Raw genomic sequence first — 26,132 nt, 5'->3', positions numbered from 1 at the left:
TTCTGTTTTTGTTTTTTATTTAATAAGCTGGTTCATAAATTATCGCACATAAAAGATTCTTTTCAATAGTTACAAAGTGGATAGCAACTCGAGTTAGCGCCTGGGAAAAAAAAACAAAACAAATGAGAAAAAGATTGTTGACAGTTGGGCTTTTCTGAAGTTTGAGCTCGACAAAAACCAGTTCACAAAGCGGAGCAGAGAAGAGGGAGCCGATGGCGGGTTTTCAAACGTCCAACCACTGTTGAATCATGTTCCCGGTTGTCGTCTGTCCTCAGGACTAGCAGCAAACAAAACGGTGACATGCGTATTTCAAAGCACGTGCCGAAAAAACAACAGAAGGAATGCATGTTTCTGTTCTCCAGTGTATTCAGAATAGTTTAAAATGAAACTGAGGGAGTGAGGAAGGGAATAAATTATAAAATAAAAAAATAAAAAAGAAAGACAGCACTAGCTACATGTGAGGCTCACGAAAACAAGTTAAACTAAAATGTACTGAAGTGGCATCTTCTTGGCTCGACTTTCTTTCCCCTTCTTTTCTCATGATGGATCTGATGAGAGGATGATCGGGGGTTGACAGTGATTGAGAGGCAGCGAGGAGCGCGTTCAATAATTCATGTTGACATTTAACAAATCCCTGTTCCTTCATTTATTCCTGTAATTCTTTATTCTTTTCTACAACTAACCACCCCTCCCTCCCCTTCTGATGGTCAAATCACGGCTGACCAATGAGCTTCGACGATTGATTGGTTTGATAAGACAGTTGAAAGAGAGGGGAGGTAATCCACCTCGCTAAAACTGGTCTGAGGGAGCGATGGGTGCCCATCATTGGCTAGCACTAGTTTTCATTCTACGAGGCAGAAATCCTTTCTCGCACCGGTCTGCGGATTCTAGCGGCCAGGGTGTCTCTCGGTATGGATGGTAGCCTACTTGGACATTTGCAGCTGAACGTGCTGCAGAAATTCATAGTAGGACGAAGCCGAGTCGCACCGATCCTCCACCAGGTGCTGGAAGAAAGTGGATTTAGCCGAAGCATCGTCCCTGCAGGAGAAGGAAAAGGAAAACAAATGGTGGTGTGACAGTAAGTCTGAATTTCACCATCGACCTCATCACATGCACTGTTTACTCATTGTCCCAGCTACCAGTCCTCATCACACATCAGACCTCCTCCTCAAAAACAATGTGGTTGGGCAACAATGTTTCGCCACAAAGGAGGAGGAGAGAGAGGAAGCAGAAACAATGCGTTCCCTGTGGAAGCCTTTACCACTGCTGTAAAATCTGTGAGCTCACTGCTTACTATGTGTTTACACTGGAAATAGTTTTCTGTCAACCTCAGGCCGATGTCTGTTGGGAGAGGGTTTCCACTTTAACATGAAACTGGTCACACCCCGTTTATGTTCAGTGCCAGGCGAGAGCAGCCCACTGGAAATGTGAGTATGCTTTTCAGAAAGCTGTAAAGAACAACTGCAGCACTGTCAGATGTCGCTCTGCACTAAATGAACTGTGGGACATAACATCTTGTTCCTGTTGACCTGCTGGTTTGGACGCAAAGTATAACTGTAATGTCATCAATTTGATTCCACCCTGGTACACTGCCTGTCACCACCCCCCAATAAAGGGGTTGACTCTCATTAATAATTTACGTTAAGGAAAAATGGCCAAACACGTTACAAACTCACAGAGCCCAAGATTTTGTCTCCATAACTGCTCAACTCAAATTCACTGTTTTCAGTCGTATAAAAGAGAGAGAGAGATGCATACTTTTTTGTTGATAAATGAATTAAACCATTAATACACTTACAAAATGTATGTTTATTATTGCTTAAAGCCTAAAGTCTTCCTGCCCCTGAGATATCTCCACAGGACATGACCATGACCTCTGACCTCTATATGCTGCGATTTGTACTCCTGAATGTTTATTACACACATCATAGATTTTGTGGATATTTGAGTAGCTTGTCATGGTGACCACACAGCATTTAACATAAAACATTTGGTATTATGTTTATTTTAGATGGCATAAAGAACAAAGAGGACATTGTGTGTCCTAAAGATAAATAAAACTGATGATAGTAAGTATTGTTCAAGTATTTTCCATCTTTCCCCTCTCTATTTGGAATATAAATTTTATTGATTTCACAGCAGCAGGAAATTTTAAGTAAAGGAAATGCTCTACCGTTTACAACTTTATAATTAAGTTATTATGTTTTTCTTCTTCCTAATAAACGTCAATCTCAGCGATACTGTCACCAACAACGTGCCCTTCAAACCTCCTCATGTCATGCTGCTGCTACTGTTGGTAACAGAGGAAGTGAAACTTATTTCAGTTACAGTGATTTACGGTCACTGTTGAAAACACATAAAGAAAAGAAACAGCCTCTTTTATAGGCAGGTTTCCATCCACAGCAGTAGAGTCTGCACCAGTTTAAATTAGTGATACATGCCGATGGAAACCTGGCTCATGACCCTCTCACACTTTCTAAAACCCAGCATCTGGATATGAGAAGATGCGTTCAGTCACGCTGGACGCTAAGTGTTAGTTAAAGTCAGATGTTAATCCAGATGTGCAGCAGTGCTTACTTGACAACGTGTATTGTTGAGGTGAACGCTCTGTTGTCCTGCAGCCAGTCGAGGAACGCTCGCACTCTCTCAGACAGAGGAGTGTCCAGCTCAGGGATGTGACTCTGAGAAAGGGACGAGAACCGAAACATCATCAACACTGTCTTCACTGCTGCATGTTTCACATAGGAAAGGTCGATTCACTCAGTCATCAGGAAATATGCCTGTGGTTTGAAACATGAGCTGTGTAGGTGGCTCTGGGAAGCATCGGCCCCTTTGTAGAAAAATAAAATAAACAGCATAAACAAGTGCTGACAGCTGCTGTTTGTTCTGGGTGCTGCCATCACGCCCTCAGTGTGGTCATGACAGAGCTTTCTAGGTAGCTGCAGGGTTTGTTAAAAAGCTACACCAGCAAATCTGTTCTGCTGCATGAGTTAGTTTTTAACAATGCAAACAGAAATGCAGTTGCTCTCTTACTGTCAAGTGAAACTGTGACTCATTTTCAAGGGAGCGTGTACAGTGCTGAATTGCATCATTCATGCAGCAACTGGGCGGTGGTGCTTGTATCAGCTCAAGATGTACAACAAAACTGTGGCTTCCCTAATCACTGTTAATTTCCTGATATGTTGAATATGGACGAAACCTCCTCCCTGAATAACAGCATCATTTGTAATTTACTCCTTTTCAATAGAATGCTAATCCCTTTTTACTACAATCCGGAATCAGTTTGTCTCACTGACCATGTTGGGGGGTATCGAAGTGTAGTTGGGGCAGCCCAGAACATCTCGTATGAACATCTCATTGCAGCATTTTCCGATCCACAGGTAAAAAACCTGCAGACAGAAACATAGCAGCATCAGTACAGAGTATCACATTTTCCTGACACGGATTAAAAAGTGTGTTTCAAATCTTATGTCGGGACTAACAGATTTGCAACTAAATGCACAATTAATTGATTCATTTATTCATTTTCTGGATAAGCCGTTTTGTCAATAACATATCAAAAACAGCAAAAAATGCCTGTTACAATTTCCCAGAGTCCACTGTGATGTCTTCAGATCCAAAAATATTCAGTTTACTGTCATATAAGCCAAAGAAAAGCATCAAATACTCACATTTGAGAAGGTGGAATCTGCCTATGTTGCTATTTTCACTTGAAAAATGACTAAAATTATTATTCTGTCTTCAATATGCCAGTTAATTCTCTGCTAATATGTTAAGCCGTTGCAGCTCTATGTGCGACAATCAAAGTTTAAGGCTCAGGGAAAAGAAAAAAAAAACCTTAGGTGTTTTTTTATTTTATATTCAGAGTTAAACAATCTCTGATTGATGAACAGATAAATGTGAAGGATGTGTTGCCCTTTGTAAGCTGATTGAGAAAGTAGGTTTCCAGGACCTTAACTTAATCAATGGTTTTTCTTGCTTTACAGGCATTTGAACGTTGCTCAGTTTTGAATTGTGCCCACAGAACAGTATTTCAGACACCAAAATACCTTCTAAGGGTAAAACTGTTCACAATTGACATTTGGCACAGATATTCAGTGTCTTTGAATTAAATTCTTCCTTGTCAACAACTGGAATGATTCAGTTTCCACAAAAAAAATGAATTATGTGACACTAAAATGCAGCTAAAATCGGGCTGGTAATGGTACTGTTGTTTCTGTGTTGAGACTCAAAATGAGACAAATGTGAACACGCAGGTTCCTCAACTTCTCCTTCTTATAGGCCAAAATGAAATTATGACATTGCACTGGCCTTTAATTTACTTTCACAACGTTAACAATCATTTACACTAGTAGCAAAAGATGAGAAAAAATATCCTCTGACATTCTTAGGAAAATGCACTTCTCTGTAGCGTGCTTTATGATTAAATAATACTGAAATCTTACGTTGCCACAGTCCATGAGGAAAGCTCCGTCTCTGCTCACCCTCTCAGCTGACAGGTGGAGCAGGGGGGGCTGTGGGACCACTGTGTCGTTCAGGTGGAGCGCCCCCTACAGGTCACACACAACCAGTGCAACAGATTAGCAGAAGGGCACTCAGGTTTGATTCTCCTTGTTTGTCAAATTTACAAATCAACAGCAGAATCACTTCAGTAAAAAAAACTATGTACTCCATATGTTTAACACAATGACAGACAGAACACATATTCAACATATTCCAAAGCACGCATCCCACCCAGCCCGTGCCCATTAAAGCCCTCTATAACATTCAATGTAGACTTCAATAACGCTCCCAAGGTTTAGGATGTTCATGATTTCACATACAACTTTTACTCAACTACAACTCAAAGATAAATATTATATTTTCTATTCTACTACATTTATTTAATATCTATAGTTACAAGTTACTTTTCAGATAAAGACACTTAAAAATATTGGATCATCTTGTGTAATATAATGAAATGCTAAATTAAACTATACAACAGTAAATAAAATTGTTACAGCTTAGCTCTGCCAATAACATAATAAATATGACACTCTTTTTTTCCCCTTTTGACTGTTGATGCTAATACTTTTATTTGAGTAAAGTTTTGAAAGTATGACTGAGTAAAAGATCTCAATACTTCTTCCACAATTGATTATGACTGTTAAGTTTAACACCAGCAGGGTGGCAGGGTGGATCCATTCACTTCAACTTATTTGACTCATGATTCAAAAAACACTTAGTTCAGTCTTGCCCTACCTGGTCGGACATGTTGTCCAGCCTGTACAGGTCGGGATGAATCATTCGCATCAGCTGCTGCAGCGGCTGCGTCTTGAACTCACACATGGCAAAGACCCGTTCATCCAGCCGTGTGCTTGTGCCTGTCCGCAACGCTCTCTGAAGAGAAATGTTTTCAACAGTGTTCATTTATTTAAAGGTCTAATGAATAAAAAACTAATGTTTTATGGGCTGTGCAGCCATTCGTGAGTTTGGGTTATGTAAATAAAATTATGTTGAATTAACTTATTTTTACACCGACTTCATCTTTTTTCAGTATGAAAGTCACAAAATCACAGAACTCAACAGTAAAACAGCAGCTGTCTCATTCTCCACCTTTGATCTGATTTTACAAAACATTCAAACAAGCAACTTCAAAAAAACTAAGGTTTCATCTAAAGATTACAACACTTACAATTATCAATTAAAATAATCTCTATATTCTAATAAAGGAAAGGTGGATTAAACAAAGGCTGCAATAGAAAAATATTTATTTCATGTTCTTGTTTCCAAGTAAGTTTTTATTTTTGTTTGCTCAGTCAGGGGCCATGAATGGATTAGGGTGTGCACTAATGTGACCTATTGGAGTTTTTGTCTCAGATGACACAAAGGGCGTGAGGCTGTGCCTGAATGTGGACACACCCTGGACGTATGAATGGATGAATACAGTCACCGGCCGTGTAGGGAGGCTCTATGACTGTAAACTCAGCCTTTTTCATTGTATGTGTTTGTGTATGGGTCATTTTGCACCTCAGGTACAGGGTGTTTTTAGGGTGTGCATTGATGATGTTCATATTTAAAGATGTGTCATATCGCTGCAAAGGTTCAATTACTGTCTGTTTAACCGCAAATTCACACCTTTTTGTATTTGAGGCTCTAAATGTTTTAAGTATTCATGTCTCTATGCCACGATTCCTTTTAAAGCAGCCACACCTGTTTGAGTAGAGCAAGTATGTAGAGAGCAAAGAGGCGCATGGAGGCGGGGAGGACGAGGCCCGACTGCTGCAGGTTCGACACGTTGCTCTTGTAGGCGCTCACCAAGTCCACCACCGCGTTCACCAGGGCGTCTCGAGCATCCGACAGGCTGGACGATATCGACCGGTCGATGGCTGGAAGAAGAGCGTAGACATGATGGGATGAGCAGTCCACCTCTGCTGATACTTTCCAAGTAAAAGCAGTGCACATGTGACATTTAGCTGTTAGAGACTCACCCATGTTGGCTAGCAGACAAGTTATAGCCTGGACATCAGCTCCTGCATACACGTCACTCAGCTGGTTGACCACTGGCAGACACAGAGTGTGAACTCGGATACGCCTCTTCCCTACAGGGACAGTCAGAGACAGTAAAACAGCTGTTGGTTTGTTTTTGGTTTTTTTTGTTTTAACCTGCTTAGAAATCCGAGAGAGAAGATTTAAGAGACTTAAGCAAAGAAAAGAACTGAACACCAACAATTTTCTAACAATTCACTGAATCTCACCCTATGTTAGCTAAGTAGGCTAAATGTACCATAAAAATCAATTTGCAAAAAAGCTGTATTAGTATTTGGTTCATATGTCAGCATACAAATATTTTTAACCCCTTTATTTATCAAAAGATGTTTTACTAAGAAGAAAGAACTTTATTGTTTCACAGTAAATCAACCAGAATAACTACAAGCTGCTCCTGTTGGCTGTTGAGCCCGAAAAGCTCTTTAAGTGTACTCAGTAGTATTGTAGTGGGACAGAATGTACTTTGGTCACTGACCCTCACAATGATCAAAGTGTGTGTGAATTTGTGTACCTTTACTGGAGGTATAGAGCAAAGCAGCCTGAAAACAGGCCAGAGATGAGTCTGCCAGTGAGTCTTCGATTGACATCTGGACAGCGAAGGCAGAGTCTGGGTTCACATTGGCCAGGGACAGCAGGTCGGTGGAGCGCACAAAGAAGTTGCCGTGGAAAGTATGGATGGATAAACCTGAGGGTGAATGGACGAGAGGGTAGGGACAGAAATTATGTTTGAGAAAGTTATGTAAAAGGAGTGCAGAGGGAAAAAAAATGAAATGTACAAGTACACCACACATTCAGGTATGAACAGGTGCAAAGATGAAAATTCACACAGCAGATTGTTTAATTATACAGCTGTGCAACCATGTTAACAGGCAAGCGCATTTCAGTGCAGCTGTGAGCACTGAAACAACAGAGACATCAAGAGCTCAAAGAGCATAACAAGCATTGTTATCTTTACCTTAAATGAAACAGGAAATAACACTGTCATATGGGATGACAAATATCTGGAGGGACAGTGTGAGTGACCTCTACTCCGGTTACCTTTAGTGCATCGTATTCTCATAACTGCTTCGAAGCCGATCTTCCTGGTGAGGTAGCGCTCCAGATCCCTTTGGAACTTCTCCAGCTGTGCCGGGTTGTGGATGTAATGAAAGGAGGGGTAGTAAAAGATGCTGCCAGCCGAATACTTGGAGATACAAGCTGGAGAACAGGAGCAGGGAAAGAAGAAAGATATTCATTCACCAACAACAGAGGAGTACAAACTTTGCTAGAGGTTCCCAAATGTTTTCTTTCTTGCTCTGAAGTTTCACACACAGATCTCCTGTTGAATTAGCATTATAACATGTTAACATGGAACGATTTAGTATTTTAATGCATTATGCTTAAAGGTATGCTCCACTGAAAATCTATCAAACACTCAACCACCGGAGCTATATAGGGGACAAAGAACTCTCTGACCTCATCCAATGATTGTGAAGATATTTCACTCTCAATCAAAGTATTGGAAAGAAAGAGAAACACACCAACTGACAGAGGATGGTCAGTGAGGTTTAGACATAGGCATTATTACCCAGAGAGGCGAGGTCAGCGTACTGGGAGCTGAGCAAGAAAAGATCCATCCCAATCTGTTGTCCTGAGCAGTCCAGTGCGAGTTTCTTGTAGAAGTCTGTGGCTGGGCCGAGGTGCTGCACTCCCTGGGAAGATACACAGTTATTACAAAAAAAGAAAATCCCATTCTTGTTCTGTTTTCTGATCAAAGTAGAGGAAGAAACCAGGTTTTGGGAGGGTATTTTTGGATTTAAATTATCCACAAAATCCTCCAGAAAGCTCAGAATCTAAAGGACAGAGAATCACTTTCCCTGAGAAATAAAGGACATCTGTTTTTAGCTCTTTCTTTTTGGAGACCACTGCAGTAACTTCTTGGCAAGTTTTTTCAGACCAAAAAAAGAAAGAAGGGTTCTGTCTCTTAATTGAAATGTGAGATCCAATAGTAATCTCGTGGTTGGTTGTGGCAGGAATATAAATATGACAGTAGTGAAAATGCCGGGACAATAATTTTAAGTCCACTTGCTATATCTCAGCAGTCATATGATTTGGTTTAGGTGTCATAAATCACAGCAAAGGAGACACAAAAACACTGTTTTTCAAATTTAGCAGCTGGCACCTTTGCAAGAAGATAAAAACACTGCTGAACAACAAACACAGCAGCACCTATAGAGTCTCAAACTTCACGATCAGCAAATATCATATTAGAACCACTAAAGTGAAATATCTGCCCTCTCCATACCTTAGCACTCGAGCGCTGGTTGGGGTCTTCCCTCGACTGCAGCATACCAGCACCCAGCGTGGGCAGCTGGGTCTGGAAAACGGTGACGCGGCCCCCGGTGGGTGACATGAGCTTGAAGGCGGCCTGTAACGCTGGACCCAGGGCGCTGTGGGTCTCCCTGCTCTGACTGAACATGGCCGGCAGCGAGGTCAGCAGGTCCTTCACCAGCTGGAGGAGGAAGTGAGGGAGGAGAGAAATTTAAATGAGGGAAATAGGAAATGATGGAAATGGAAAGAAAGAAGTTTTATTACATTCAGAACTTTATTGTTGGACACAATAAAATTTGGTAAATTTTATACTAATTACACATTTTATAGTAGTTCCTTTTTTTTTTTTTTTTTTTACATTTGATCCCTTTCAGCTTCTTTATTTTGCACGATCCACTGGAGACAGTAACAAAGCATTTCACTGCACATTTCATTTGTATGATTGAGCGTGTAACTACATTTAAATTTGAATGTAATGATGCGAGGAGCAGGGAGAGAGACAGATGATACAAGGGCATGAAAATGAGTAAGGTGAAGGGAAGAGAGGAGAGAACGAATGGATGGAGGGCAGGGGGAGAGAGAGGGAAGGGAGGATAAGAGCAGGTAGACGGAAGGAAGCAATGAAGGGAACAGGAACAAGAATTTAAGAAAGAAAATGAAATGGTGGAGACAAGAGAGAAAAATCAAACATATTTCACTCCCAAAATGAGCGTAAACCTCAAAATGTGAAAAACAACTATAATGACCTCTATTAAAGAGAACATCTATATTCACACAGAAGAACAGTCTACCTCTTTGCTCTCCTTCAGATTCACCATCAGACTGTCATGAGACGGTATGAACACATCTGCAAAAAGAAACAGTGACACAAACCAAAGCAACGTTTCACGAAATGTTCAACAAGAGACTCCTTCCCACTCCTTCCACCTAGCAGAGCTGCTCTGTTCGACTTGCAAGTAATTTTATTTGTTTTAAACATCGGGATTCAAGTTTAAGTCAAGGTGAGTAATTCATCCTTTCTGCAAATCATGTGAGTGATAAATAAAAATTTCTCAATAGTTATTTTATCACTTTGACTAAGATTTAATTACTCAACCCACAATTATTTGGATCACAATTGTTCTTTCGAGTTATTAGTCTCAACCATTTTTAAATCACACATTAACTGCTCACAGTTTGCTCTTTGAAGAAAGACAGTAGTGACAGATCAGCCAAGGCCCAGTTCCCAGTAAAATATGGTTGTAAATGTCATGTTCCACATCAGCTGGTGACAGTCTGAGGAGGATTTATAGGTCTCTCTCTAGTGAGTATCTTTTCTTATAGTAATTTAAAAAACAGTGTAAATAATCTGGAACACACTCTTCAAGTATAAAGCAAATTCTCCACATCACAAGCTGCATATTATGTAGAATCTGTAAATCAAACAGATTTGATCAGTATCAAATATTTTCTGTTAAGATTTCTTGAAAAATATCTACAGATTTATATTGTTCGTTATATTGTTCGTTGACTGCTGCCACCAACTATCAGTGGTTAAAACAGCAAAGTTACTTAAAGATGACATGAGCTACATCCTGATCCCTGTTACCAGACGTACCATCTATGTCAGACACCACCAGCATCTGTGGCTGGGACAGTCCCTCCTGGAGGTTGTAGAAGTGGATGGTGCTGTCGAAGGTGAGGAAGCCCACCCTGGTACGCGTGTCGCCGGGCAACCTAGAGCACATAACTACCTTTTGTCAGAAGTGGTTTAGATGGGATGGCTGTTCATAACATCTTCTCCAGAAAACATACTTATATATATATATATATATATATATATTTGAGAGTTGCAAACTTAAAATTCTGCAACTTACTGCATTAATTTACACGACAAACTTATCAACCAGCTGTATTATAGTTATAATCAACAGGACTCACTTATCTAGGTTCTCAATAAGTGATTCGCAGAGGTACTTCAGGTAGCCTGCTTCCACAGCATTGTGTGACACATCCAGGACAAACAGATAGACCGCCGGCTGAGGAGGTCGCAGCTGAATACACAGAAGGTAGTGCAAAATCACATAATTAGAGACGATGTAATGAACTTGACACAGTCTTAAAGACAGCTGACTGGATGTGACAATGCATGAGTTCATTTTCATTTTTAATTCACTTAAGTGTCACATCACATTTAAGTACTCTCATTTGTCTGTTTAAGTTCATACGGTACACACACACACACACACACACACACACACACACACACACACACACACACACACACACACACACACACACACACACACACACACACACACACACACACACACACCTTAAGATGTTGTTGCACCAAGATAAGACTACCCTCTAGTGGACAGACAATCACACTACATGAAAATTCATAACTACACAACAAACTTTGTTTTTGACAAAAAGTCACTGTTCTACAAGAAGAGGCCAAAGTTTATTGACAGAAGAGGAAGTGTACCATGTAGTCTGAGGAGGCAATGAACTCCACAGTGGAGTTCTGAACCTCTGGTCTTTTGTGGGGCTCACCATACGACCTGGTGACTGGGTTGTACATAAACTCATCTGGAACTGAACAAGAAAGAATAAAAGCGAGTGAAACATCTTCAGAATTACATAGAACTGTTGAAAACAGAACAAGAGACAGAAGAAGATGTGCGATGAGAGAATAACATCGGATTGGGCTCCTACCATCGTTGACCCGATAACAGAGGTTGCATTTCCACCTGCGCTGGTCCAGGAAAGTGACGAAGGGATTGATGTAGGTGCGACAGGAGCGGCAGCGCACTATTGTATTCGACGTGATCACTGGTAATTGCTGCAGGAGGTAAAGGGCAAGACACAGTGGAATAACTACTAAGGAAAAAAAACAAAATGTGTCCTCTGATTCTTTTCTAGTCTTAGAGACCACTCAAAGCACTTTACAATAGCTACATCACACCCACACACACACTCGTACACTGATGGACCAGCTATCAGGAGCCATTCTGGGTTCAGTATCTTGCCCTAGGACTGAAGGAGCCGGGGAATAAACAACTGACCTTCCAACCCCCCTACCTTCTGAGCTGTAGCCGCCATTTTTCCTCCCCAAGTTTTGGTCCTCAACTGCTTTTTTTCAATCATGACCTTTTCCAAACATCCCTCATTCATGACTCAGTCAAACGAATGAAGAGAAGCTTTGTTTCCATTTTTCACAGAATGTGACTGAACAAATCTTTGCAGCTGCCACTCCTCCACATGTTTCTATCACTGTATTCTCCACGACGATCGCTGTGAATTCTCTATGAATTATTACAGTTATTCTCCGGTACACCTGAAAGCCGTACTGTGTGTTTTTGGACTAATTGTTTTCTCTCTTCTCAATTTTACAAAAAAAAACAAAAAACAAAACAAAAAAAAGGACAGTTCCCCTTGGTGAGAATGCTCTGATAACAACACAAGCTCATTATCTGCTTGACAATTAAAGCAAAGCAGATTCATAACTGCTTTTTTTTCCCCAAACAAACTATCAGCGTTTGCAAGACATAGAGCCAACTCTGGTTGAAGTGTGGAGGAGAACGAATGTCTGTTTTACATTTCAATAACAAACGATCACAACAGCAGACTTGTGCTGTGTGAAATTGGCAAGTGGAGTAGTGTGAAGCACATGGCGACTGCGAAACCTGTATCCATGGCGTTACAGAGAGAGCATTATCGCCTGGGAATTGACAACTGTTGCATAACCTGAACATGGTTCCAAGGTTGTGTAGCAGTTTTACTACATGAATACAAACTGAAGTGTTTCTCAAGGTCTTATTTCATTCAGCGAGTCCTTTACAAATGTTTTTAAAATGCACTTGTCTCTCTTACAATTTTCTCCAGCCAACTGCACTGTTAGAAAAACAGAATGTGTCCATCAAGCTGCCGTTGTTGCTGCTTGAGTCAAGAAAGTTTCAGGCCACTTCTGAACTCTGAAAAGCGTTTGGCCGGTGTTAACCTCCTGTCCCTGTTTTTCACGTGGTATCAGTGCATCACTGTTCTCTGTCAGCTCACTCCCTGACACCACATCACCGAACACCTCTATAAATACACTGACTACAATCTTCCTTCATCTTATCATCGTCCTCCTGTCCTATTGTCACTGCAGCTGCAAACCGTCTTCAAAAGACTTCCAACTGTTTCTGTGTGTTGTGAGCAAAGACTACAAACTTTCACAAGCTCGGCACATCAAAATAAAGTAAATTTTAAAAAATACATACACATACGCAAAAATACATAAAGAGGCTATGAAAAAAACCGTTTGTCCCGACGATCCAATTGATTTTTAAATTGTTTATTGGCTTAAGAAGTGGGAGACTTCTTGCAATTAATAAAGAACCACTGAATTCCAAGATCTATGGTTTAATACTAATACTAATTTATCTAAAACCTTTGAATTGGCTGTTCTCATCACCTGAGGAGGGGTCATTCTTTCTGTTCAGCATATTTTGTGTCTTAAAAAAAGTCTAAGTAGTAAGAAGAACTGCAGCCTGTAATGAGGTGATGATACTACAATCAAAAACAAAAACAAAATAAGTTCTGCAAAACTTTACAGTGCAACTGCTTAAAGTAAGAGCAGCAACAGTGGTGTTAGTGTCCTGAGTTTTTAACATAATGTAAATGATGTTTTAAAGATTTATTTCAAGTAGAAATAAATAAATTTCTTAGCAAAACAGAAAAAAGCTGTTCTCACACACTATGCATTTCTTTGTGCAGGAAAATGGTAAAAGTTAAACATACTCCAATCTACCATAATATTTGAAGCTACTTTATCTCCAAGACAGCAAAATCTATCTGAGGGTTTCACTGTGTTGATCTCTTTGAAAGGGTGCAGGGCCCAGCTCATACCTGTAAGTCTCTGAAGGGGTGAAGGAGAAGGCCCAGAGGGAGCCTGGCCTTGTTGAGTAAAGCCTGGGTCTGGGGGATGCTAGTCAGTGTACACCTGAATGTCCTGATCGACAAAGACACAAGGAGAGAGAGCGGCTTAGATTCACACATCCACAGATAAAACGTTTCCTACTTTGAATTTCCTTAAGTATTTTCAGTTTTGGTTATTTTACCTACTTGTTGTTTTGGTAGATAACAAGCCTTTATTTGGTTGTAAAACAGTCAAACTAAATGGTGAATTTAATGTTTAAACTGCATTTAAAGCCATTTGTGAATAAAAATTTAAAAAATCAACATCCCATTGGCTAATATCCCCACACTTTACTTACTGTGGACTGCAATTGACCTTCCTGAGGTCAGTGCTGAGGTTGGGTTCAGGGGCTTCCAAGGGCCTCGGGGGCAGCAGGTTCCTCTCCTGCAGCAGGTTTACCGGCCTCAGGGTCTCCACCTCCAACTCAGGCACCCCGCTCAGCCCCCCCAGGGCTGCAGACAGCTGGGACAGGTTTGGGAATGGCTGAATAAGAGGGAGGGAGATGGTGAAATAATATGTTTTTACTCTTGTAATCTCTCCGGCCTGATGTGGCAATACAACAAGAACACAACTGCTTCTGCAAGAGATAAGAAATTAAACCATCAGCCTAACTTACTGCCAAACTGCAGTGAAAAGATCAATGAGACAAAGCTTCTGTAATAACTTTATCAATGCTTGTAAAAAGATAAAGCTTTATTTTGTTGAATCTCTTTAAATAGCTCAGCATCAAATGTACACTGCTCTGCAAGTTCAACGTACTGAGAGGCACAAACTAAACTGACTACGGTCAAATATGGTCGGCATGTCTCGTCCATATGTTTTAATACTTTATGGACAACAACAGTTTTACAGCAGCACAGGCAACATCAACACGTGTAAAGAGGATGAATTCATTGTTGGTTTCAGTCTCTAAAGGGGAAACTTTGTTTATAATAAAAAGGATTAAAAAAAAACTGCTTAATCCTTATCCTTAAACCTACAAAATGCTGTACTGATATTTTTGGCCACTTGGGGGCAACATTAATAAGTTTGAATACAACATTGGTATATTATCACCTTTTAAGTTTATATGTAAAATTTGTTAGCAAACAGTTGCATATTTACACATCCAGTTACAAAGCAAAATTATCATTCATTTCATATTTCTGAACACCTGGCAAATTTAAGCCCAACATTCACTCTCTTTTAGCTCCATTTTTGGTCTCTACCAACTCGAAAGGAAAAGATCTGGCTCTTCAGCTGCTGAATGCTCTACTATGTTTACCAGCTGCTCTCTCACTGTGTCTGTCTGCTGTTCAGTGCTGAGCAGGAAGCACACAGCAGGTTTTGAGAGCTTTTTTCTCTGAAAACAGCTGTGGCAAAATATGACACTATGAGAGCAATGGGACTGAACCAAAACAGATTCAGGTTCATCACTATGAGCGACCCCTTTCACGAAGTCATAGGTCATGGTCTCACTTTATCGTCTGATACATTCTTATTAATAAAATATCAATTATGGCCACTTTAATATACATCTTGGGTTTGTCAACTAAGTATTAAACAAATGAAGACACAGCAACAAATTGTAGACTGCCTGTGCAAAGCCTCCATATTTTACAGTGTCTTGATAGTTTGAAAATAATTATATCATAAACTGGTTTTATGTCCATTTATTCCACATTTAAATGCAGTTTAATATATCAGCAGCAATAATTAAATCCTTGAAATTAACTATTGTATGTTTCAGTTTTATCTGACACATGTTGTTAGTATTGTCATCTGCTTAGGTGCCACCATATAGACTCTGATTGGCTCGAGTGTGGAAACAGCCACCTGCCAAACATTAAGAAGCTGCTGGCAATTCAGAGGTGTGGATCAAAGCTGGTATAATTACTTAAATAAGAGTAAATGAATCCACAATAAGAAAATATCAGTCATCACTGCTCAGGACCTGTGGCCTCACCTGGGAGTACTGCTGGTAGCTTGACTGACCGTGCAGGTCGTGAGCGGGTGAAGAGTCTGTGCGGGAGGCCGGTCCCTGCCGATAGGCTGGCTGCATGCTGGGGTAACCATAACTACCATAGGACTGAGCCTGGTTGGTCATGTCATTAGAAGGAGGCATGGAATCTGAAGAGGAGAGAGTTCAGTATTGAAGTAATGTGATGTATTTTTGAAACACACTTGTGGTTTTCAACATATTTGTATGATTACAAAGACAGTGTGTAGTGCAGTTTGAATATATCTATATGGGAAATATGTAAGTGTGTGACACATTTGATTCATAGGCTTTCACATGAGTTAAAAAGTGGAGCAAATCACTTTCCCCATGCCTCCTCCACCTACTGAACTTGCCACAACATGTTCTAAATTATTTTCAAAGTAGAAAAACATGTTGTAATTATTTTTTATCTCTAAGCAAACTTCAGACACTTCCTGTTTAGTTAGATTAACTTTCAATCAACGTGTTGTATCTTTGCACTCACCGTGAGTTACTTTCAATAAAAGCAGCAGATAAATGCCAAAACAAATAAAATTATGAACTCACAAACAAGACAGCAGGCCTTGCTAAGTGTTTTTAATATGACAGATTTGTGTGTGCACCTACTGTTTAGATGTTAAGTATGTTTATGATGAAGATATACCTGGATAGCTGCCTCCTTCAAGGGAGTCATAGCTGTTGGGCACTGGAGAGGCACTGCCAGTAGTGGAAGAGGAAGAATCACCACCTGAGAGAGGCAGAGAGAAAGAATGACACACATCAAGAATTAAAAACTGAAATTAAAAACAGAAGACAGGTTGAGAGTACTGGAAGAGTAAAGAATGACAATAATAGTTAAAGAAGGACCCAGAGAGAAAGCTAAATAAATAAAATACAACATAGCACGCCTAAAAAAAGGTAAACATAAAAAGTAAGACAACAGAGCTAAAGAAAGGCTGAAAGATAAAATAGGGAGACAAAAAAAGAGAGAACGATGGACAGCAGCTGCAAATGAAGTCCATGAAAGAGGGAAGAAGGATGGTCAAGATAAAAATAAAAGAACAGGAGGGAAAGAGGGAGAAGAACAAAAAGACAAAACATTCATGAGAATGAAAAGGAGCTTTTTTTTGCTTGGCCATGAAGTGTGCTGAGCTTGGACTCCCTCTGGGCTCAGAGAAGAAGAGAGAAAAAGAGCAGGCAGAGTGAACACAGGGAAGAAAACACGATGAAAGGATGCACTGGCCTGTGAGGACAGAAAATATGGTGCAGCAGAGATAAAATATGGAGGATAGCTACATGGGAATAGCCAAAGATTATAAAGATTATGTTATCAACTCTCAATTTCTGTCTCTAAGTCTTTGATTCACTGTTATTTTCTGATTTCCCCCCAGTCTGCAATCTTCATACACACAGCTTCCCCCTTCTTCTGTATTTTCTACTACACAATTTCTAAAAAAATTTAATTCATGACTCATGGGGGGAAAATGGCAAACAATAGCCAGCAAAAGGTGCTAGCTGATATAAGATTCTTTTGCTGGGAAGGAAACGGATTCAACACGTTTGTTTGACCTCAAGGAGGCCTGTTGGTGAGTATCAGAAAATATAAACATAACTGTTTGTTGACTGCAGTGGTTGAGGAAACACTTGGATCATTTATTTAAACAAATCACAAGTCAAAGTCTTGTAGGTATGAAAGTATCAGCTGTCAGATAAAAGCATTGTAGTAAAAGAACAGTATTTTTTCCAGAAATATTTTGGAGTATAATCATAAAGTAGTAAAAATGTAAATACTAATACTATACTATTGATATACTATGATACAAGAAACTAAAGTTGTACTAAAGTTTATGTACTTTCCAATTTAATGTGTGATAGTGTTGTTATTCTTTACCTCAAATGGCTTCATCACTTTTACCTTTAGTTAGGGTTTTTTATACATTTCCCAGAAGGCCTTTCAACAACCCAGACAGACAGGGGCCAAAAACTGAGGTAGTGCAACAGCAGCCATTACTCAAAACTCAATAAGTCTAGTCGATACAGTATATTTGCTGGCCTATGATGCATTCCATTTAACCGCAACGCCCCAGTTCAAATCCAGCATTTATTCCATGTCATCCCACTGTCTCTGCCCTCACATTTCCTGTCTAATTTTCCACAGTGCTGTACAGAACAAAGGAAAATGCTAAAAAAATAATCTTAATACAAAAAAATCTTGCAGAAGCAATGAATTATGAGCCAATGCAGCCACTGTTCTTCCTCTCGTGTCTGATAATGGATAGGTTTTCCAACAGGATTACAAGGGCAGAATATATGAATGAGCTCATTAATGCATGAGGGCCAAAAGGAGGGATCGACAACGATGAACCAAGACACGACAGGCCTGTGGCTGAGAGCTCATTGGACAGGAGAGGATCCAATTATCTCTGACTAAATCAGACCAGCAGACTGCTGGATTATCTGCTCTGGAGGAGGAGGACACCAGGACAGCTAAGTCTTCTCCTTCTCCAAGATTCTTCTAACACGTCCTTCTCTGCCTCTTCTCCTTTGTTCTGTCAGTTCATAGATTCATGAAAGGGATACCATCAAGAGTAAAACAGATCTGTCCATAGTGAGGTTTGCCCTGCTGCAGCGCTTCCTCAGCAGTTTTTAGTTACAAGCCCACTTTGCGTGCCCCCGAGGCTGTGTCATCCCTTGTTACTGATAATTGAAGCCCCATTCATACTGTGGTCGACAGTGTCCCCTTTCTAATCTCTTTCTCTCAACTGACGCTGATCTGATTATCTACAATCTTAGTCAGGAGTGAAAAAAAGCTGCATGGAGTCTTTCAGTTTTCACGAGGACAAGACAGACATAGTATGCGTTACAAGATGCAACATGTGTTTGAACAGTAAACTGGAAAAGACTGGCCACAGTACTGCTTTGATAACAAGTTCATTTGATGTCATGCACTTGAGATAGCGCTCAGCATTTTGGCTTTGGCTTTAGTTATTTACATAAACTGCACAACTGCAGGTCACACTTTTAACAGAAAAGGTTCACAGCTCTGAGTAGAAATGAACAACAATACTACAGCTGATCGATTAATCAAAAATGCCAAACATTTAATGGATTTAGCTTTTCAAATGTGATGTGATAATTAAAATAATCCTTATATACAGTAAAAGTAAAATAGTGATTTATGTAAACCTTGTATCAACTTGTCATATAAGGAAGAAATTAAGATTTAGATTAATAGCATGACATGCAGAAATCAACAACTATGACCTCTGTAAGACCGAGCAACACCGCTGAGGATTGGGGAGATCATGAGGGGAAAGCTGAAAGCTAAAGCAAGCCTCTCTTTTAATTAAGTGATGTGCTAATGAGTGCGAGCTGCACTGACAAAAATCTTCGCCTGGGCTCTCTCATGGGGAGCGAGCGAGTCAGCAAACACATACGCAGAGAGCCTGCACCTGGTGGCAGGGGAGAGGCTATATTTAAGAACCTGTTAACCTCTGGCTGATGACACAGCACCAGAGGGACACTCATTTGCAGAACACTTGAGCAGTACATAACATGCGTATGTGTGAGACTGTACAGGATTATGTCAGATACATATTTAAGAAGCAGAATGTACTTTTTCCATTTTAGTAACTATTGAATCTATGATTTTAGAGACATTTGTGAGAGATGATTTAATGCCTTCTAATTTATCTCAAAGCAATGCAAGTAAGATTAATGGTGATTTTTAAAATAACTGAAAACTGCTCTTCTCTCTTAAGCAAGACAAGGAGAAACAATATATTCATTTAGTGAAGCATGTTGGCAAGGTGCCAACAAGCTTTTACCACCAAGGTCTTCTTCAGGCCAAATAAACGATTAAATCATTTAGCATATATCTGAAAATTCTGGAAAATGCCCATAACAATTTTGCAATTTTGACACCTTAAAATTTCCTTTTTGTCTTGCAGGCCAAAACACTACAACAATTCAAAATTATAAAAGCAGTAAATCCTCATATTTGAGAGGATGAAACCAGCAAATGTTTTGCATTTCTGTTTCACAAATTATTCATAATTTATAAAATGTTGTGGATTATTGGTACACTGAATTATCATTTCGGCATCTGACACCATAGAACAACTGATTTTCAGAAAACTTAATGAGCTCAAAATTAGACAATAACATGTATTTCCAACTCATATCTAAGGCCATGAGGTCAGCTTCTACTATCTGAGCTCTAAAGCTGCAAGATGGCTGGAAGAAAGAACACAACTTGATTGATTTTTTTCCCCACCAGCACCCACAGTTGGACGGCTGTGGGTAATCGGAGGTGCACTGCAGATGGGTGATCATATCCCAGAGATTACCGAGTGAGAGCGAGCCAGACAGCATGCAAGGATGAAAGCTTCCACTGCATGACAATCAGAATAGCAGAACATGGTTGACGGCTTTAAAGACAGACCGAAAAGCCAAGCTACTTACCCGTTTACCTTTCTGAGAAATAAAATTTCATGTCAGTTTAAAGATAATGGAGCAACAGAGCAGGGTTTAAAAGATGAATTCAACATTTAGTACGAGCACTGATGACCGTGAAGGGGAAAGACAGTGAGCAACAGGAGAACACTGGAAGGCTGTTGTTGAGGTGGCAGAAGGAAGGAGAGGGAAAAATCTGATTAGCCTATTAGAAAGGGGAAGGTACGGATGATGAGTGGCAAACTGACTTAGAGTGTAGGTAGGTGGAGCAGAAGTGACAGTTGTCAGACACATAACAGGAGAGCGGTAGTGATCAAAAGTGATGTTGCATGAGTGGGAGGTGGAAACTCACAAATGTCAAAAATGATGGGCAGAGTTATGTCTTTAAAGAAAGATTAGGGGGATGGCAAGGACATAACTGAAGGGAGTTTTTGGGGATGGACGAAGCAGTACAAGAGGGGTTACGGGGAAGGTAAAAGCTAAAGCAGACCTGCTTCCTCATCCTCATCCTCATCATCATCATCATCCTCATCAGAGCTGGATGACGAGGGAGCTGCTGCTGGGCCTGAGGTGGCGGCAGAGGCAGAGCTAGCTCCACTATTAGCAACATATCCATACTGCATGCCTGTTGGAAGGGGGGAGTGGGAGAGGTACATAAGAAAACTGTCAAGACCGAGTGTTCGACAGCAGACGGGACGGCGGTGATCATGCAGTAAACTTCATTTGAACTGATTTGAGTAAATGTGTGTGGTGTGTTGAAGAAATGAACAAACTTCTCTCATTCACTGATCAAAGTAGCTGGCAGGTCGCCCATTTTGTCAGACCGCACAGAGGACAGCACTAATGATCTTTGCTTTCTGAGTGTAACACTCACAAACCTTTAGCCAAATTTAAATTGGGCCAAGATGTTTTAATATTTTTGGCAATGAAAGAAGAGGAGAGTCACAAATTGTTTCACAATCAACTTTGTATCCAAGTCTACATATAAAACTAGTAAACTTTCAGAGGCCAAGTGAGAAGCTGGTACAAAAATGTCCAACAGAGACAACTAACAACTTAAGACTTACAAATGCACACAGTAAGGTGTAATGTGTGCATCAGATACCTCGTGCAGATTTGTCATTTCCTGTGGGACTTTTTTTTTCCCCTCTGTGTTGTTTTTTGTTTTTTTTTTAAGGCAGAGGTTACTCCCAGCTTGTGGATTACTCAACAAGTTCCACCAATATTTTTTTTTTCTTTTTGTTAACGCCTTGCAACTTTACACACATTACTGAAATGTGTCACCATTTAAGAAAAATGCTGCAAATTAGAGCACAAAAATTTGCCACAATAATCACAAACACTGTGTTTAGTGTTACCCAGCTAAAAATAATTTAACCTCTTTATTTAACACTAATTAACCACTTGAAATATAATTGTGATAACCAAGCATGCTCTTTAATGCATGCCTAATATAGAGGTCTGTCTTTTGTTTGTCATGCTATTCTCCTGCTATTGTATTACATTTTTTGCTGAAGCCTGAGGGTAATATCACTGGGATAGAGGAAACTGATTTCACTGGCAACACCGAGTGAATCATTCGCAGAAATGTTGGGGCTTTTGGTCCATTTACATTTCTCAGATATAGTTTCTCTCTTCATGGTGAAACTATGCAAAGCAAGTATAGCTGATGCAGGAGTCCTTTGGTCCTAACACGCTAAAGAGGGTAACAATGAAAACATTCTCCAGTCAGAACCAAAGTAAACCAGCAGCTTATTGGTAGGTGGTGAGTTCCAACCTGAAACCCTTAAATTTGTGTAAAGGCTCACACCTGCACATTTGGAAGTGTGCGTGAGTGAGTGTGCTAGAGACTACATGTGGTACATTTCCAAAGTGCAGCTGTGGTTATGTAAACCATACACACACACACTCACTGTAAACTTAAAACAGGATTTCAAACATTCAACCTGTACATCTAAACATAGGCTCATTGAAGAATTTGCAACAGACAAGACAAAAACCAGGACCCAGAGCACAGAAAAACCAAACACTGTCATTTTACCTGTAACCAACTTATATTCAAACACCAAAGTAAAGTAGGATAGAACAAAGGTTTTCATTTCAAGACAATTTTCAACCAGGTATGCCAATCAAATGAAAGAACACCTTCACAAATTAATGTACTAGTGTGTTGTTTCTTCCCCAAGCTATGAAAACAAAAACAGAAAACTGATGAATGTATTAATGTTGACCTTTCAATATAAAAAAATATTTTTAGTCTCAACTGTTTAATCAAATTTGCAAAAAAGAACTTTAAGCTATAATTTAAAATACAATTTACTATATTATAACAGGTAGGTTAACTTCCATCCTGATACATAAAACAGGAACATAAATATTAAAAGCCTATTACTAACATTCCTCATTTAAAACACCACACTTTCTGAGCTGTTGTTCATCAGTACTGACAGTCTGAATGAGGAGCAATACTAATGATGGTCCACATTTCTTCAGTTACTGCCTAGTGAAGACAAAGCTTCAATAGCTTCAATAGCTTCAATCAGCTGCAATATTATGCATCAGAGTCTTAAAATAAGCATCTGAATATCATAAATACCTTGGTGGTGGCCCGGCGAGGAATGAACTGAAGTAGAGGGGGTTCCTGAGGGTGGTCGGTCTGCGTCTGGACCACCAGTGCTGTGAGTGACCCTGCCATAGGGACCATAGCTCTGAGGTCCCTGGTGGCATTGATCATAGTGTTGGTGGACTGTGGTCTGGGCTGCAAAAAAAGGACATGAAAAAGGAAGTGAAAAAAAGGTAAGAAACTTCCCACAGGAGAATTGTGTTTTAGTAACTAGACATCTAAAAACTACAAACAGCATTTAAAAGTATTAACAGGCGTCAATTAAATGTCAATTAAAATGTGACAAGTTGCTGGCAGTCCTCTCAATACTACAACTAACTCTCTAGGAATTTTGAATGGTGATATTTGGGTTCAGATGTGTGCCTGTAGGTATTTTTAACAAATATCTGACATTTTCACACTCATATTGGTTTATTCAACATCAATTTTAAAACCCTTACCACTAATGCAGGTGCAAAACATGTTCCACCTTTTAGCCATGCCTACTTATGGTGGCTTGGGGAAAAAAAATGTATTCTGTACCTAAGTTAACAGATGTGTTTAGTGACACACACGAGGAAACACAAAAATACTAATTCCGCAATCACCCAAATGTCAATAGCAAATTATTGGACTGAATACCAAATACCAAAACTGCTTTATGGACAAATACAATAGTACAAATATTTCCAAAAGCATGTAATACTCTAGAATAAAACTAGTTTTAAGAAGTGTTGAGGAAGTAACTGACCAGTCTCAGCATAACAGTCACACAAACCTGTGCTTCCTTGACCATTGACTGTGGGCGCCATCTGACTGGGAGGACCCCCACCATACCCGGGTTGCACTGGTGTCGTGGAGGCTGGCTGTGAGGTGGTGTACTGATGAAGGGGTGCGCCCATCTGGATGGGCATGACTCCGGGTGTGGCGGTGCTCTGCGAGGAACTCAGGGTGCCATACTGGCTACTTCCTGGCACCGATGGGTATGAAACGATGGGGTAGAGGGGAGCTCCAGGGCTGCTGGCTGATGCAGGAACTAAACTTGGATGCTGCTGCTGTTGAGGGTGCTGTGCTGGGGGAGCACGGTACAACTGCTGTCCATAGTAGGATCCCGGAGTGGCATAGGGTGGATGCTGCTGCTGGAATGGCTGTTGGTTATACTGGGTGTTTGACGGTGGAGGTGCTGAAGAAGGGATGGTGGCATATGGCTGAGAAGGAGGGGCAGAGCTCGTGGGAGCACTGTATGGAGAAGGTGCTACATGTGGCTGAGGGAGGTGGTGATGCTGCTGCTGTTGACGGTTGTTCTGGTAGTAGTTAGCACTGTGGGCACTGTTCGTAATGGGTGGTTTGTTGGGAACCGGAGTGGAGTGGGCAGGGATGGTGGGGTAGCTCTGTTGTTGAGGTGGGGCTCCATAGTAGCCAGCAGGTGGATACATGGATGGGTATGTCTGTGCTGGACCTGGGAGAAGGGAGGGAACAGTTAAATACAAGTTCATTAAGCTTTTATTTCAGTTGTACTTCCACCAAACTTAGTCAAGCCGATGGGACAAAGCTCATAAGTAAAATACTGAGCAAAGATTATCATTAGCTTCAAGCAACAAGCTTCATCAACAGCTGTCACCTCAGCAGAGAGGGGTAAAAGCCAGTTAGCTCTTTATTGAATATGCATCCCTCACAGCAACAACAGCCATATATAAAAGTAAATTATTTCAGAGTAAAATAAACTGAGTCGTGGTATATATAAGCTTAGATATATAAAAAAAAGAACATTATGGAATAATGGTGCGCAATCTGTCACACATCTATTTTCTTGCTAACACTTTGCGTTAGCTTGATAGCTAACGTTAGCCGGTATTTCGTTGGGGTTTCAGTGTCTAGGTCAGCTCTTAAGTTCGCTAGCGTTAGCATTTGACTAGCTTGAGCTGAATCACTTTTTTTGCCTTATTTACAAGTCGACCTAATATATACTTAATCTTACTGTTATACTTAATACCAGGAGGCAGTTGTGTAAAAAAATAAAAATAAAAACTCAGAGCAGCGGCATATTATCTGACATCACAGAGCGTTAGCATGCTAACACGATCGGTCTGGCTAATCGCATCACCCGGCCTGTGTTACCATTCTGATGGGGGGGCGCAGCTCCACCGTTCGGCGTTGAGTTTTGGCTGTAGCTGACGGAGCCCGGCGTAGACATCGCTCTGTCCTCCCGTCCTTATTCCCACTGATACACGGGTGAGTAAATACACATGAGCGTCACTGTCCCAAAGCCTGGTCCACCCCCTCAGAAATACGGTAGAGGCTGCTGCTGGTCAGTGAGGACCCAGGCAGCCTGGCCAGGTTCGCTCGGCTGAGAGATGAAGCTTCCAGTCTGGATGTTGAGGAGCTTTACTGACTCCTGGCTGTGGTCCTATCGCTCCCCCTTGTGGATGTCCTCTGCTAGTATGTTACCAATAGTCTGTCAACATTTATTTTTATTGAAAATATTTTTTAACATACACTTGATATACCTGTGTCTGCTTCGGTAGGATTGTATTTGCATAGATAATAGCACAATAGACTATAGTCTATAATAGTCTAATAGTCTATATTACCTATAGGCATCCAAACGTAAAGTGACTTAGTTGGGTGCCCATGACACAATTTCTGTGTAATGATTTTGTATATTTTAATTTCAAGAAATAAAAAGCAACTAACTAACTAAGTTTAGCTAACAGTGCATTGACATAGCAGGGGTTCTATCATGTCTTTTAAAGTGAAATTTGTCCAGGTGTGCCCAATCTTTTGCACACATCTGTGCATACAATAGCATTTCATTAGCAATAGCATACATTTCAAGACATTTTTCTAAATTATAATAATTGTTTTTCTTACTTTTGTCTATTAATTTTTCATTTTAATTCTTTTTTTTTATCTGTAAAATAGAGATAGAGATTCTGTTCAGATTAGGCATCAAAGCTGCTATTACTACTGTTTTTAAAAAGGGGGATCAGAGAACTTCACTGTATGTTCACTAAGTCTATAACCTACATTAGTAGCCTGCCTTTGCATGGTATCATATTTACATGTGTTCATATATTGATAGCATATAAAAACTTTTAGTTGTATAGCACAGTTCGTGCACCTCAATGTGCTTTATATCAATAAAAAAATATGTTGAATGTCACTATAAATGTGTGTCATTCCATTTAAGGCACACATCTGTTGCTGTTTGTGGTTTCAAAGTGTTGAAGAAACACCTGCAGTCTCAGTAACCTACTTTGGCCAGAGACTGCAAGGTTTAGAGAGCACAAGAAAACTGCGGTGGCATATTTGTATCCACACTTTTTTTTCAT

The 26,132-nt window shown here is 40.2% G+C and overlaps 1 protein-coding gene across 2 annotated transcripts; it reads right to left on the bottom strand.

Moving 5' to 3' along the window:
- Positions 1-25,149, bottom strand: sec24b (SEC24 homolog B, COPII coat complex component). 2 transcript variants are annotated; one of them, XM_071506631.1, is made up of 24 exons: positions 24,919-25,147; positions 23,579-24,259; positions 22,795-22,956; positions 20,689-20,823; positions 16,408-16,491; positions 15,729-15,892; positions 14,082-14,266; positions 13,714-13,816; positions 11,539-11,665; positions 11,309-11,418; positions 10,759-10,871; positions 10,436-10,554; positions 9,630-9,685; positions 8,813-9,019; positions 8,096-8,219; positions 7,567-7,725; positions 7,040-7,213; positions 6,471-6,581; positions 6,193-6,368; positions 5,242-5,379; positions 4,446-4,550; positions 3,297-3,389; positions 2,578-2,681; positions 1-1,038 (listed from the first exon to the last, which is right to left on the bottom strand). In XM_071506631.1, exons 1-24 carry the CDS (start codon positions 24,992-24,994, stop codon positions 924-926), a joined length of 3,621 nt encoding a protein of 1,206 aa, XP_071362732.1. In that variant the 5' UTR covers positions 24,995-25,147; the 3' UTR covers positions 1-923. The 2 variants fall into 2 exon arrangements, with proteins under 2 accessions (XP_071362732.1, XP_071362733.1); XM_071506632.1 differs by lacking the exon at positions 20,689-20,823 and having other exon boundaries at positions 24,919-25,149.
- Between the last annotated feature and the right edge of the window lie 983 nt (positions 25,150-26,132).

The sequence above is a fragment of the Trachinotus anak genome, unplaced genomic scaffold (genome assembly GCF_046630095.1).
Source record: "Trachinotus anak isolate AG129_WGS33_773 ecotype Australia unplaced genomic scaffold, CSIRO_AGI_Tana_v1 ptg000021l, whole genome shotgun sequence".
Taxonomy (NCBI): Eukaryota; Metazoa; Chordata; class Actinopteri; order Carangiformes; family Carangidae; genus Trachinotus; species Trachinotus anak.
Note: the sequence above shows the minus strand (reverse complement) of the source record. Positions and strands in the feature narration are given on the sequence as shown.